Source organism: Ambystoma mexicanum, chromosome 12, assembly GCF_040938575.1.
Source record: "Ambystoma mexicanum isolate Mex_15411 chromosome 12, UKY_AmexF1_1, whole genome shotgun sequence".
NCBI lineage: Eukaryota > Metazoa > Chordata > Amphibia > Caudata > Ambystomatidae > Ambystoma > Ambystoma mexicanum.
In genome coordinates this window covers 411,353,816-411,368,178 of record NC_090936.1, presented here as the reverse complement: position 1 = coordinate 411,368,178, position 14,363 = coordinate 411,353,816, and the positions used below count along the sequence as shown (strand labels likewise).

The 14,363-nt window shown below is 51.7% G+C and overlaps 1 protein-coding gene across 6 annotated transcripts in view; it reads left to right on the top strand.

Annotated features, from left to right (window-relative positions):
* The window catches only part of DENND5B (DENN domain containing 5B), a 1,683,961-nt gene that overhangs the window by 866,735 nt on the left and 802,863 nt on the right, over window positions 1-14,363 (top strand). For all 6 annotated transcript variants that reach the window (XM_069628551.1, XM_069628550.1, XM_069628552.1 and 3 more), the window contains one exon: window positions 11,935-12,087. In XM_069628551.1, coding sequence (XP_069484652.1) covers window positions 11,935-12,087 — 153 coding nt within the window. The remainder of the gene's footprint in view (window positions 1-11,934; window positions 12,088-14,363) is intronic.

The following is a 14,363-nucleotide window of genomic DNA, read 5'->3' as shown; positions in this document are numbered from 1 at the left end:
AATTCCAAAAGGTGTCCCCGCATACCTCCCGTGGCCAGGAAGGAAAATCACGTCCCTCAACTGCTGATGGAGGTAAAGGCGATGCTTAAGAAAGGTGCCATCGAGCTCGTCCCCAAGCGGCTCCGGGGGTCAGGAGTATACTCAAGATACTTCCTCGTCAGAAAGAAGACAGGCGGTTGGCGCCCCATCCTGGACCTACCTCGGTTGAACAAATACATCAAGGCACAGAAGTTCAGTATGGTCGCTCTCCAGCACGTGCTGAGACAGCTGGAGGAGTGCGACTTCCTATCATCTTTGGACTTGGAGGATGCTTACTTCCACATCCCCATCCTAAAAGGACACCGAACGTTCCTCAGATTCGTAGTCCAAGGACACCACTACCAATTCAGAGCTCTGCCATTCGGATTGAAGTCGGGACCCAGGGTGTTCACCAAGTGCCTAGCACCAGTGGAGGCGCGGCTACGCCTGCAGGGATCCACGTCTACCCCTACCTGGATGACTGGCTCATCCGTGCAAGGACAAGAGAACTTGCCGTCGAGCACACGGTAAAGACCATCCGCTTACTCACGGAGCTGAGTTTCTCCAATTACCCGAAATCCCATTTGGTTCCGTCGCAGGTGTCACTGTTTCTGGGAGCGAAGCTCGATACAGTGGAACGATTGGCGTCTCCTTCGGAGGAAAGGATGAAGGCCATCTTGGCAAGGTGCAGAGCCTGCTAGCCACGGACGTGGCCAGGGTGAGAGCCATCAAGTCCTTCCTCGGAATGATGGCCTCAAGCATCTATCTAGTGCAGCTGTGCAGGCTACGGATGCGTCCTCTCCAGGATTTCCTCGACGCCCGCTGGATGCAAGCGGTGGGCAGCTTCGAAGACAAGATCCCGCTCAATGAGGTTTTCCGTCAGGCGATTCAGTGGTGGGGCACCCGTGCACACCTCATGGCAGGCATGGACTTCCAGACCCATCAGGAGATGGTGACAACGGACGCCTCCCTGGAGGGATAGGGTGCGCACACCGGAGATCTCCACGCAAGAGGCTTTTGGCTCCCAGAGGAGAGGTCCCTCCACATCAACATCTTGGAACTCTGCGCCATGTTCTAGGTGCTCAATTCGTTCCTCCCGTCCCTCAAGGGCAAGGTTGTGAGGATCTTCACCGACCACACCACCACGATGTTCTACATCCGGAAGCAGGGAGGCACCAGATCCCCAGCCCTATCCAAGGAGGCCCAGGATCTGTGGCACTGGGCCGTCGCCCAGGGGATGTTCTGGTTCCCTTCCATCTGGGAGGAATAAAAAATACCATCGCCGACTCACTCATCAGGGAGCTGCGCTCGTGCCACGAGTGGGAACTATGCCAGGATCAAGTGGATCGGCTCTTCCAACGATGGGGCAAACCCCAAATCGACCTTTCCACGATGGCGACGAACTCCAAGTGCCAGAGGTTCGCCAGCAGGTTTTCCCAGCCGAGGAGCATGGGCGATGCTTTCTCGTTCCCCTGGGACGGGCTGTTCCTGTATGCGTTTCCTCCGTTGCCGCTGCTGCTTCGACTCATCAGCCAGCTAAAGAGGTCCCAGTGCAGGATGATCCTCATCGCACCAGCGTGGCCGAGACAGATCTGGTTCCCAGACCTTCGGGACCTCTCAGCGTCCCCACCAGTCAAGCTACCAACGGACGCAGATCTTCTCTCCAGAGAGGGAGGCGCCATTCTTCATCACAACCCGGAGTCACTGAACTTGCAGGCCTGGCTCCTGCAGCACTAGAGTTTGGAGGGTATGATATCCTGGCTGATTGCAGAGAGGTTCTTGCAAAGGCCAGGGCGTCCTCCACCCAAGTGTTACGGACATAAGTGGAAGAGGTTCTCTGTCTGGTTCCTGTGCACAGAAGATCAACCCTCTATGGATTATGGCACCTCAAGTGCTACCATACCTACTGTCGCTAGCCAAAGCTGGACTAGCTCACGCTTCCATCAAGACACATCTGGCAACGATCTCCCGATACACCAGAACTGCAGGACGGCCGTCCTTATGGTCTCATTGACTAGTGAAGGAATTTATGAAGACTGTTCCGATCGTTCCCACTGGTGAAGGCTCCAGCTCCGGCGAGGGAGCTCCACGTGGTGCTGACCAGGCTCATGGGGCCGCCATTCGAGCCTTTGCATTCGGCTCCGTTGAAGTTGCTGTCGTGGAAGACAGCGTTCCTTGTGGCCATCACCTCCGCATGACGCGTGAGAGAGATTCAGGCCCTATCCTGCAAGCCTCCATACTTGACTCTTCACGATACGCGGGTGGTGCTGAAGACGCACCCCTCTTTCATGCCCAAGGTGCCGTCGGACTTCCATCTTAACGAGCCCTTGGTGTTGCCAATTTTCTTTCCGTCGCCTTTGTCGCCGGCCGAGAGGACTTTGCACTCGCTGGATGTAGCTAGAGCACTGAAGTTCTATGTGGACCGAACGAAGAGTTTTCGGAAGACATCACAGCTGTTTGTGAACTTTGGACCTGTGAACCAAGGGAAGGCTCTCTCGAAAGGCTTCCATTTCCAGATGGCTCTCCGGCTGCATCATGCTCTGTCATCGGTTGGCCAACTGACTGTTGCCTGGCCGTCCGAGAGCCCATTCGACCAGAGCGATCGCTGCTACTACGGCGTTCTTGTCTGGTGTGTCCCTGCTGGATATCTGCAGGGCTGCTACGTGTAGGTCGAAGCACACCTTCACGAGATTCTACTGCGTCGACCGGGATTCCAGGGAGGAGTCCAGAGTCGGCCAAGCAGTGCTGTGCAACGTGTTCGCCTGAAGGTGGGCCTGGTGAGGAGCTAAGAGTTGCTTAATGTTGAGTTTATGTAATGCTTAATGTTGAGGCTTTTGCCACCTCCCGTGGTTGTGCATGTGTCTACTGCTATGTATTCTTGAGCATGTTAATCCATGCCAGATCCCATGCTGGAGAAGGAACAAGTTACTTTCCTCTAACTGTTGTTCTCCAGCATGGGTCTGGCATGGATTCACATGCGAACCCTCCCTCCTTCCCCTCTGCGGCTCTTCTCTTGGTCATACTGCCACTTTACGTGCTACCAAATCTGAAGATGGCTGCCGGGGGAGGGGCTTAGGGAGAGGGCAGTCATTGGATGGGGGCAGTATGACCCAGAGACCAGTGATTGGTTACTACTAAGAAAGACAGATCAGAAACGAAACTGATACTGATTTTTTTCTATACCGAGGATTCCCGGCCTGACGACGGGGAATATTCATGAGCATGTGAATCCATGCTGGAGAACAGTTACAGGTAAGTAACTTGTTCCGTACAAATAAGGGTGTAAAAATGGACATTTGGGTAGATAAATGACATCAACAATGAGCTTGTACACTCTGAATAAGAATCTGTTTGAAAAAAGATGAAAATTATTTAAAATCATTGCAACATGGAAGACCATTACTATACTAACTAAAAACTACAACAAATTAATCTCTGGATTTCATCATAGAGAAGTTAAGAAAAAAGAAACACCATCAATAAGATAACAAGGAATCACAGATTTGAGAGATTTTTTAACAACTCTTTGAGTCCACATCCGATGTAAAAAAAAATAACCCCAGTTCCAATTTTTTAAGATCTGTTTTTGCACCTATGTTTTCTGAATTTTGTGTGGGATTTCAAGAAGGCTATAGATTTATGAATCTTTTGGATATTTGACTAGAAAAATGAAAATTTAAATCATTTAAAAAATAGTCTATCAGCTGTTCCACATTTCAACCTTTAATGTTAACATTTGGAGTCCGAGCAAATGGTCTCAATGGTGATGCTCGCAGCTTACAATTATTTTCAGATCTACTAAGGAAGAACGCATTTGGACCACTTATATCTGCCTTTCATTTTTTTCCTACTTCATCCATAGCCCAGGGCCTAGCAGTATACTCTTCTCCAGCATGGGGTCTGGCATGGATTCCCATGCTCATGAATATTCCCTGTCGCCAGGCCGGGAATCCTCGGTAAAGAAAAAATCAGTATCAGTTTCGTTTCTGATCTGTCTTTCTTAGTAGTAACCAATCATTGGTCTCTGGATCATACTGCCCCAGCCAATGACTGCCCTCTCCCTTAGCCCCACCTCTGGCAGCCATCCTCAGATTTTTACCGCATGCTCAAGTGTTGGGAGTCCTCGTGTTTAGCTCTCGAGCTTTTTGCTGCATTTTCTAGCTTTTTCAAAGAGATGTTCTCATTTTTCAGTCAAATAGAGCCTCATTCTCCACCGTGTCTACATCCGATCAACGGGGACCCGTTTCGGATTTTCTACGCCCCTCAAGGGTGAAGTTTTCGTCGAGTTACGCTTCTTGGAGGAGTCCAGAAGTTTCTGCAGCCTACCCGGACATGGCCCAGGAGAAAGGAAGCTTGACGCCCGGAAAGCTGTTCAGGGTTTGCCCTGGATGCCAGCTGCAGAATGTGTTCAAGGAGGACGAGCACTCGAAATGTCTCTACTGCCTTCATGAGGACAAAACGCACATGGAGAAGGACTGTGCGTTTTGTGGGAACATGTCGGAACGGACCATCGGGGACCAACACCTTCGTCTCTCCAACTGGCTGGAAGGAAAGAGCCTGTCGGGTGAGAAGAAGTCGTTTGAGCGCCGCGAGTCCGCGGGCACCGGGAGTGGCGAAGGGCTGGGCTCCTCGGCTGCAGACAGGGTGCATCCTCTCCAGTGCCATCAACCACAAGCCAATGCTCTGGCTCAGGGAAGAGGAAGGCCGAGAACCCGGCGAAGCTTCTGGAGAGGCCCCGGTCGATCTCGAAGGATCCAGCCGAGGGGGACCGAGGCAGTGACCCTCCCCCCAAGGTGAAGGCCACAGGCCCGCAGAAGGTGGTGAAGGCCTTGATTCACCCGGCCAAGGCATCTATCGAGGAAGTCACGGCGGCCCTGGCGCAGCCTGAGGAGGCTACACCAGTGGAGGCGAGCCCAGAGTTTCCCTGCCACCGCGGAGGGAAGCCTCTTTCAGGCCCATCGAGAAGACCCTGCCGGAAAAAGAGGGGGGAGCCGGTGGCCATTGTGGACACGGACACAGCCTCCGAGGAGGAACTGGTTGAAGTCTTGGAGGGCCTCGACGAGGGTGTCGAAGAGGCCCGGTCCCACGTGAGGGATCCCGACAAAGGGGACGACGAGAGCAACGGTGGCGCCGGCGAGGTTCCTAGTCAACCGTCGCGCCCGTTGCTTCTGGAGCTGCAGGACAACTTGGCGACCATTTTGTTGGCAATACAATCCTTATGTTCGGAGATAAGGACAAGATTTCCCTACCACCGACGGAGGAACCGGAACCAGGCCCGACGGAGGAGCCAGAGCCAGGCCAGTCGGGAAGTCCGCCAAACAAGAGAAGACGGACCCATCCAGCCCCGCCTTTTCAGCCCTCGCGGCCTGCTCAGCCTTTGCCCATGTCCCCCGTACCTGGGGATGACACGGGAACGGACACGGCCACATAGGGTACGGACGACGACGTTGATGGAGCTCCCATCGCCTCCAACCCGGGCTTCCCCGCCCGACGAGATTGGGTCTTTCCAAGCTATGTCACCAGGGCATCTGAGCTTTTTCAGCTCTGCCCCGAAGAGAAGGAGGAAGGTTTCCTTTACCAATGGCTCGAGGCCAAGAGGAAGACGGTCCTCGCTGTGCCTCTGCTGGATGACATATGGGACGAGGGTTTCACCCTTCTCAAGAACCCGTCTACGACGCCTTCCAAGAGGGATTGGTACAAGAAGAAGTACCGGGTCCCCGACACGGCACCTTTGTGCCTTGGGGCGCAACCGACCCCTGACTCGGTCGTCTCAGCGGCGGCCAAGAAGAAAGCATAGGGGTGGGGGGGGGCATCGGCCTCAACGTCAACTTCCCCGCCGGACGGCGAAGGAAAGAAGCTGGATGCAATGGGACGACGAGTTCTCGTCGGCGGCAACAACGATTAAGGCGGCCAACGCCCTCGTGATCGTGGCCCACTACGACAGGGAGTTATGGTACAAGATCGCCCCCCTGTTGGACTTCCTACCGGATGACAAGAGGGCTGAGGCCCTGGAGATCTTGCAAGAAGGTGAGGTGGCGTCGGACCACGCCATTACGGTGGCAACGGACATTGCCGATGTTAGGGAGAATTTTCTGTTTAGGCTTAATTTCCTAACCTAGTGAGTCCCCCAGCAGCTTTGCTGGATTTTTGGGGTTTATTTTTTCTCCTGCCAAGAGTGAGACTCTTTTACCCTCACTCTTGGGCATGATATGAGTGCGTTTCTTTGAATCTAGATGTGTTTAATGGGGTATTTTACTCCATAGGGATTCATGTGTTTTTGTGATGTGTGTTACACAGCACCCTCAGTGCAGTGACACATGGGTGTCATAGTGACCCCCAGTATAGACTCCATACCCTGGGACTGACTGCTGTCTCCCAAGGCATGTAAAGTCACCATTGACTTTACTAGTCTTAAATTCTGAACAGAACCAGTACAAACCATCGTATTGTGGACGTACTGGCTGGGGCAATTCAATTGCCCCAGGGTCTGTTAGTTGAGGGGGCATGTCTCCGTCCCCCCTGATGGAGTTTTGGCTGGTGGCAATGGATACTACTTTTTATATTCAATCGCGAATATTTTCCTATGGGATTTCCCATTGTTTTAGGCTACTATCTTTATTTAATTATTTACGGTAGCCTCGAACATACCGCCGGTTAATTTAATTAATATTAATTCTCCGGTTGGTATTTTTTGCCAAAACTTGATTCTAAAATGGCGTTTGTGTTCTCTTCTGTGACTCCAACCCAAGTCGAGCCCTTTGTTCCACTTTTTGACGGGCTTCTCCACAGAATCCCTCCAAAGTGGTACCACTCTGTCTGGGGTACTTAGGAGGGGTGGAGGGGGATTTAGGCACCCTGGACTGAGTTGCCTAGGCAACTGAAGTCGCACTCCGTCTTGATTGGCCCAAGTGGTGAGCCAGCCGGCTCACCACTTAGCATGTTTGAGTGACAGCTACGCTGGGTGAATGGGGGGTTTTCTACATAAAAGCAGGGCTTTGGGGACTGGAACTTCAGAAGTCGCCACAGGACCTAAGAATCCGACGAGGGAGAAGCTGAGCCGACCTGCCACGACACCACTGCGGTGGAGCCCTGCTGGACCGTCTCACCACTTTTCCCAACGACAGAGGAGATCTCCCGCCGGAGAGTCTTCTTCCTTTGACCGGTGGGGATAACCAGTTTCACCGTCTTTTCACCTTCCCGACGTACCTCGCGGCTGCCTTGCCTGTGCCAAGCACCCCGGCAACCAGGATACCACATTTTACCACGACCGCGAAACAAAGGTACCACCTTTTAACCGGAAAACTCCACGGCTGGTTTCTTCCCTGGTAGTGCAACGACCTTCATCTTTCCTCCAAGTCGAGATCTTCTCTTCCCCTGGACGACGACGCAACTTGCAGCCACTACCAGGAACAACTGCCACCGCTGGAGGATCCTTCCCACTTAAGGTACCGTGTCCCGCCTGGCTTCCCTTGCTACCGACTGTACGGGGTAGAGTTGGCCCAGCCTTTGGACTTTGGCTCACCAGTGACTTTTTGCTCTTCTGCCTTGCTAACAGTGTTCCTGAATCTTAGAGTGGTGTACCTTTCCATATTCTGTCTTTTTCCCTCCCTTTCTCACAAACTTATTGGAGTGCCATCTAGTTAAGCGCTCACCTCTGTATGAAAATAAGTGGTGTTTTACAGTGACTTATATGATCAGGAAAAAGGGGTGTATATATTACAATAGTAACTGTGTTTAGAATATTTTACAATAAGAGTGCTGGAGTGTTTCAAACCGTGTGTTTTTAAATAAATAATTATATACTTTGATGCCAAAGCTCTGGTCAGTGTTTGCTTGTACTATTGTATTTGGGTACATATTGTGTATACTTTGCGTACTGTCTAACTCTTCTTGAGGGAAGTCTGACTGCTCAGCCACAGCTACCAGGTAAATCTGGGTGGTGCAGACTGCTACCAAGTGGATTTACTGCCAACACCTGTAGTCTTAAATCTTTTGCAGTGTTCCCTAAGGGAACTGCACAGGTTTCTGCCTAACAGCCGACACCGGTTTCCGCCAGCTAGGCAACGGCATTTGCCTCAGACGACGAGGGTGGCTCAAGGCGACGGATTTCCGCCAGGACGTACAAGCCAAGGTTTTGGACATGCCGTTCGACGGGGAACAAACTGTTTGGGAAAACAGTGGATGGGTCCCTCCAAGCCATCAAGGCGGACACAGAGACAGCTAAGGTCCTGGGAGTTCTCCAGCAATGAAGGCCGTCTTTTCGTAGCTCCGGAGGCAAGCAGGATGCCTCCAAGGGATTCGGCGGTGGCTCCTCTACGTACCGCCAAGCGGCCCGCTCCTCGTCACTGGAAGCCTATAGAGGAAAGGCAAGTCGGGTGGATCCCGCCGTCGTCGCCAGGGAGGCCAAGGTGGCAAGGCGTCCTCCAAGCAAGATTGAACCGACCGTGGCGTCGGGCCCCCACCGAAGCACCCCGGTGGGAGGCCGGCTGGCGAAGTTCGTCAGCGTGTGGGAGTCCATCTCCACCGACCGTTGGTTGCTGGATGCCCTGGCCCAGGGGCACGCCCTCAAATTTCTAAAAAAAAGTGCCTCTGCATTCCTCCCGTGGCCAGGAAAGAGAACCACGTCCCTCAACTGCTGTTGCAGGTAAGGGCGATGCTCAAGAAAGGTGCCATCGAGCTCGTCCCAAAGAGGCTCCGGAGTATACTCAAGGTACTTACTTGTGAAGAAGAAGACAGGAGGATGGCGACCCATCCTGGACCTGCGAGGACTGAACAAGTACATCAAGGCACAGAGGTTCCAGATGGTCACCCTCCAGCACGTGCTGGGACAGCTGGATGAGGGCGATTTCCTGTCGTCGTTGGATTTGGAGGATGCATACTTTCCCATTCTGAAAGGACACCGGAAGTTCCTCAGGTTCGTGGTCCAAGGGGGGCACTACCAGTTCTAGGCCCTCCCGTTCGGATTGAAGTCGGCACCCAGGGTTTTCACCAAGTGCCTCGCTCCAGTGGCGGTGCGCCTGCAGGGGATCCACATCTACCCCTACCTGGACGATTGGCTCATCCGCGCAAGGACAAGGGAGCTTGCCGTAGAACACACGGCGAAGACCGTCCAGCTGCTCACAGACCTGGGGTTCTCCATCAACTTTGCCAAGTCCCACCTGGTCCCCTTTCAAGTCGCACTGTTTCTGGGAGCCAAGCTCAACACAGTGGCGCGTCTGGCCTCGCCGTCAGGGGAAAGGACAAAGGCCATCCTAGGCAAGGTGCAGCATCTGTTGGCCACGGACGGGGCCAGAGTGAGGTCCGTCAAGTCCCTCCTCGGATGATGTCCTCTTGCATTTATCTCATGCGCCTTTGCAGGCTTCGGATTCGCCCTCTACTGGAGTTCGACGCCCGCTGGATTCAAGTGACGGGCAGCTTTGAGGACAGGATCCCTCCCAACGAGATCTTCCAACGAGCGATCCGGTGGTGGGGCACCTGCGCTCATCTAGTTGCGGGGTAGTCTTTCAGACCCCGGCCCACCAGGCGACGGTGACGACGGATGACTCTCTGTAGGGGTGGGGAGCCCACACCGGAGATCTTCACGCGAGAGGCCTTTGGCTCCCGGAGGAGAAGCAGCTCCACATCAACATCCTGGAGCTCTGGGCAGTGTTTTGGGCCCTCAGGTCCTTTCACCCGTCCCTCAAGGGCAAGGTGGTGAGGATCTTCACCGACAATACCACCACGATGTTCTACATCCGGAAGCAGGGCAGAACCAGATCCCCGGCCCTATCCAAGGAACCCCAGGACCTGTGGCATTGGGCCGTTGCTCAAGGGATATTTCTGGTGCCGTTTCATCTGGCAGGGATAAAAAACACTATCGCCGACACACTCAGCAGAGAGCTGCGCTCATGCCACGAGTGGGAACTACGCCAGGATCAAGTGGACCGACTCTTTGAGCGATGGGGCAAACCCCAAATCGACCTGTTCGCGACGGCGACAAACTCCAAGTGCCAGAGGTTCACCAGCAGGTTTCCCCAACCGAGAAGCATGGGCGATTCTTTCTCGTTCCCCTGGGACAGCCTGTTCCTATGAGTTTCCTCCGTTGCCACTCACTCATCAACCAGCTCAAGAGGTCCCGGTGCAGAATGATCCTCATCGCACCGGCGTGGCCGAGACAGATCTGGTTCCCGGACCTTCTGGACTTGTCAGCGTCCCCACCAGTCAAGCTGTCGACGGACGCAGATCTTCTCTCCAGAGAAGGAGGTGCAATTCTTCATCACGACCCAGAGTCGCTGAATTTGCAGGCCTGGCTCCTGCAGCACTAGTTTGGAGGATTCGATATCCCAGCCGACTGCTGAGAGGTTCTTGCGAAGGCCAGGGTGTCCTCAACTCTCAAGTGCTACGGACATAAGTGCAAGGGGTTCTCAATCTGGTGCCGTGCACAGAAGATTAACCCTCTGCGGATTACGGCCCCTCAAGTATTGCCGTACCTTCTGTCGCTAGCCAAAACTGGACTATCTCATGCTTCAATCAAGATACACATGGCAGCGATTTCCCGATACACCAGGACTACAGGGCGGTCATCCCTGTGGTCTCATCGACTGGTTAAGGAATTTATGAAGGGACTGTGTCGTCATTCCCGCCGGTGAAGGCGCCAGCCCCGGCGTGGGAGCTTAACGTGGTGCTGACCAGGCTCAAGGATCTGCCATTCAAGCTATTGCATTCGGCCCCGTTGAAGTTTCTGTTGTGGAAAACAGTGTTCCTGGTGGCCATCACCTCCGCACGACGCGTGGGAGAGATCAAGGCACTATCCTGCAAGCCTCCATACCTGACCTTTCACGATGCAAGGGTAGTGCTGAGGACGCACACTCCTTCATGCCCAAGGTGCCGTTGGACTTCCATCTCAACTAGCCCTTGGTGTTACCAGTCGTTTTCCTGTTGCCTTCGTCGCTGGCCGAGAGGACTTTGCACTCGCTGGATGTAGCTAGAGCGCGGAAGTTCTACGTGGACCGAACAAAGAGTTTTCGGAGGACATCACAGCTGTTTGTGAACTTTGGACCTGTGAACCAAGGCAAGGCTCTCTCGAAGGCTTCCATTTCCAGATCGCTATCTGGCTGCATCATGCACTGTCATCGGTTGTCAAACCGACCGTTGCCCGGCTGTCCGAGAGCCCATTCGACCAGAGCGGTCCCTGCTACCACGGCCTTCTTGTCTGGTGTGCCCCTGCTGGACATCTGCAGGGCTGCTACGTGGAGGTCGACGCACACCTTAACGAGATTCTACTGCGTCGACCGGGATTCCAGGGAGGAGTCCAGGTTCGGCCAAGCAGTGCTGCGCAACCTGTTCGCTTAAGGTGAGCCTGGTGAGGAGGTAAGAAATGCTTAATGTTGAGTTTATGTAATGCTTAATGTTGAGCCTTGCCACCTCCCGTGGTTGTGCATGTGTGTACTGCTATGTATTCTTACATTCATGAGCATGTGAATCCATGCCAGACCCCATGCTGGAGAAGGAACAAGTTACTTACCTGTAACTGTTCTCCAGCATGGGTCTGGCATGGATTCACATGCGAACCCTCCCTCCTACCCCTCTGCGGCTCTTCACTTGGTCATACTGCCACTTTACGTGATACCAAATCTGAGCATGGCAGCCAGCGGCGGGTCTTAGGGAGAGGGCAGTCATTGGCTGGGGGCAGTATGACCCAGAGACCAGTGATTGGTTACTACTAAGAAAGACAGATCAGAAACGAAACTGATACTGATTTTTTTCTTTACAGAGGATTCCCGGCCTGACGACGGGGCATATTCATGAGCATGTGAATCCATGCCAGACCCATGCTGGAGAACAACAGTTACAGGTAAGTAACTTGTTCCTTATCAACACTTGTATAGGTCATTGTATTGGTCATTAAGTCATGCAGCATTTCTTATGCCTCTCCAGACTAAACGAATGTTGGTGGAAAAAATGGGTCACGAAGCTGTGGAGCTTGGACATGGGGAGGCCAACATTACAGGTTTAGAGGAGAATACCCTCATTGCCAGCTTGTGTGATTTACTGGAGAGGATATGGAGCCACGGGCTTCAAATCAAACAGGTATGTTATTTAAATATGTTCAATATCAGGCAAATATAGGACTTTTCCAATCTCGTTTCAGTGATGTCTGAATTCGGTCACTATGCAGAAATTGTAATATGGTCCTAAACCTATACCTCCTCCAGTTGCTTTCTAAAATGAGAGATTTCAATTTGTGTATGGCAGTATACTGTTTGGCACAATGGAGCATTGTCAGTCTATCGGACAGTGCAATTTGTGGGTTTTGTTAAAATATTTATTTTGAAACTGTCGCTGTGATGTTTTCAATATACAGAATGTATTTCTGATTGTGTTTATTTGTGGGGGCTTTTTAGTGCCATATCTCTAATAAAAATTGCATTATTATGATTAATAAAATTCTAAAACAGGCTCGACTATCGTTTCACCAGAGTGGCATAAACTGTATTTGGTTTTTGGATGCCATTTTGAAACACTTGTATGGATAAAGATGCATTTAACAAGATTTTCTTTTTAAATTATTCAATTCCCTTAGAGGTCTTCTATTTCTCAATTCCTTAGTGTTTCTTTTTTCCCCTAATCCCAAATGCTACTTGCCTACAGCAAGCTATAACATTAACAAATCTGGCCACTCACTCTTTGGTGATTGAAATCTTTACTCCTACATCGTCTCCCCTTTCCTCCGTACTGGGGACTGGACCCAGAGCCTTTCACACCAAAAACATGCATTTTCCTTTACATTTTATGCATAAGCACAAGCACAGTGTTCTAGCACACAGCCCTGCCATCTAGCGGGACACTGCCATCCTCTTTTCCTCATGGGCTGGATTGGAAGTCTATCCAAACCCAGTCAAGGTAAGGTAGCATAGCGGAATGGCTTAGACTCAGGAGGGGTGTGAGAGTGGTCTAGGGCTACAATGAGTCCACAAAGAGCAACATCAATAATTCCAGTTAGACAGGCAAGTACAGCAATATTTCATTGGACCTTTAAATTACTCATGAAGCAGATGAAGACTTCTAGTCACATATTGTCACCCCAACACTATAAAGCATATATACACATTTACCCTTAGGAAAAATAGAATAGCATATGATTCAATGACCAATAAAAACACAGGTACATACTTGCAATTAGAAGTAGAAAGGATACTTTAGAAAAAACCCAGAATAGCTTTCCCTGCTCATATAAAATCCACCCCTACGATGGTTTGGTGCCTTGTGCCCAAAAGTCACCAGTTACAAAGTTTATACTTCACATGTAGGTTTGCTAATAGATTTGTGATGCCAGTTATGATAGTTCAAAAGTTAAGGTAAGTAAAATCACTCGATGCCGTCCTTAGGATAGTCCTATGAAAGCATCGCTGACCAGGCCCAAAGACATGGAAGAGTGGTTACGTAACTCGACTTTTTATGCCCATGTAACTCTATGGAGGACGCAAGGTCAGAAACTGGTATGCCAACTTATCCCCCTGACTCAATTTTCTCCAGAGACCACTGCATAGGTTCTGGATTCTGTTTGGGACACAAACTTCTGTCCTTGGTCCTGTCAAGGGTCCATGGGTCACGGGTGCAGAGGTCACTTTTGGAAGTGGGATTTAGTTTCGGTCAATTGTGGTTCTTAAGAATTGCCTCCCAGCAGCTTTCAGTAGAACATGCAAAGAAAAGATTACAACTTCTACAAGCAGGCCATCTCAGAACACTTTCAGGGAGCAGAAAGACGAGTTGCAATGGGAGTCACGACAATCTTGTGGCGACAAGCGATCTTCAGTGGACAAATGAAGGAGCAGGAGTTCCAAGGATGAATTCAGAATGGCGACTGCAGCAGCAAGGTAAACCTTGAGAGATCTGGTCAGTCCACTGGTTGGTCCAGGGACACTTCCCGAGCAGGGGATGAGCCTGGTTGTTCCCACCAGTCCACGAGTCAAAACAACAGTGACTGCCTTCTTGAGCTCAGGACAGAGCAGCAGGGCTTCTCCGGGATGGCACTGGCATTGATGCTTGCCAGCTTGCAGGGTCGTCAGCAGCTGCACCTCTTTGTATAGGGGTCTTAGTCCAACGATGATGTGAAGAATGGTTGCAGGAGTCCTCTTTTAATACAGGTTTTGGACTGGGAACTCGCCCGAGTGAGGATCTACACCATTCAAACTGGCAGTGGCTATCCAATCATGGGTAGCCATTGGTCACAAAATCTGCCTAGTGTTAGGGACAAACTCCAAGGTTGGGTCAATGGCTATTAGGGGTTTGCAGACTCTCGGAAGGCCCAACACCTTTCCCTAAAAGGAAGGCAGACCCGGACAGACCGCAAGTTCAAACTGCGG